This window comes from Octopus bimaculoides, chromosome 7, assembly GCF_001194135.2.
Source record: "Octopus bimaculoides isolate UCB-OBI-ISO-001 chromosome 7, ASM119413v2, whole genome shotgun sequence".
NCBI classification, from domain to species: domain Eukaryota; kingdom Metazoa; phylum Mollusca; class Cephalopoda; order Octopoda; family Octopodidae; genus Octopus; species Octopus bimaculoides.
In genome coordinates, this window is record NC_068987.1 from 74810965 (window position 1) to 74812204 (window position 1240).

The window sequence follows — 1240 nt, forward strand, 5'->3', positions numbered from 1 at the left end:
TATATATATATATATATATATATATATATATGAGAGGTCATAGATATGTAATAAAAGATTTCCAGACAATGGACATGAGTTAAAAATAAGAACAGTAATAAATGAGTGAAGAACGAATATATAGTGAATGTGTTTATTTGGTGGGGAAAAAAAAGATCATCCCGAAATACAATATATATATATATGTACACTTTCTCCACTATTTTCTTCTCTTCTCTCCCAATTTCCCTCTCATTCTCATTTTCATTTTGCTTGTGTTTCTCCACAGAACAACTTTGATTATGCTCACAACCAGCAGTTACTGTATTCCTATCACAAAGCATTCCAACAAGTCAATCACATCATCAAGCGAGAAGATGGTTCTCTGCCCACATTCTGGCTACAACTTTTCAGAGAATGGCTCCATGGTATGCTACTAATTTTAAAAAAACAACCCTTTATTTCCTTCTTTCTCCTTACCTTGGGTTCATGTATTAATTTCTTCAGCTTTCATTTGTTATACATCTGAAATCCTTCGCTTACTCAACATTTTTTGCCCTTTTTAATTTCAGATTTACAAAAGTCTTTTGATGATGATGTGGCTAATAAGTGCATTGGTCCACGGAAATGGTACCAAAATGCCTCTCAGAATGGTATTTTGGCTTTCCGACTTCTGGCCCAGACTGGCAATGTTGACGATCCTTTTGATGTCAATCAGGTAAGAATTGATTAGAGATTCTTTTACAGATTTCAGTCATTGGACTGTGGCCATACTGAAGCACCATATTCAAAGATTTAAGTCAATTATATCAGCCTCAATATTTGTTTTTAAGTCTGTTATTTCCTCTGAATCCACTAATAAAGCGATGCCTAAAGAGCAGCAATATGAACTAAACTAGTTTTTAGATTTGTGTAAGCATAAACACATGCATCTATATATGTTTATAGATATATATATAATACCCGTCAGAGTGTAAGTATCTTGAGAGAAAAGCTGAACATTAGAAGCATCAGTTGTGGCGTGCAAGAGAGACGATTGCGCTGGTATGGACATGTGGTGAGAATGGAGGAGGATAGCTGCGTGAAAAAGTGCCACACCCTAACAGTTGAGGGAACCCGTGGAAGAGGTAGGCCCAGGAAGACCTGGGCTGAGGTGGTGAGGCAAGACCTTCGTACATTGGGCCTCACCGAGGCGATGACTACGGACCGAGACCTTTGGAAATGGGCTGTGCGTGAGAAGACCCGGCAAGCCAAGTAAGAT

At 37.9% G+C, this 1240-nt stretch overlaps 1 protein-coding gene across 1 annotated transcript in view; it reads left to right on the forward strand.

The window, feature by feature from the left end:
- LOC106878151 (protein patched homolog 1) overlaps window positions 1–1240 on the forward strand; it is a 125314-nt gene that overhangs the window by 108440 nt on the left and 15634 nt on the right. The window contains exons 19-20 of the mRNA XM_014927283.2: window positions 269–407; window positions 552–697. Coding sequence (XP_014782769.1) covers window positions 269–407; window positions 552–697 — 285 coding nt within the window. The remainder of the gene's footprint in view (window positions 1–268; window positions 408–551; window positions 698–1240) is intronic.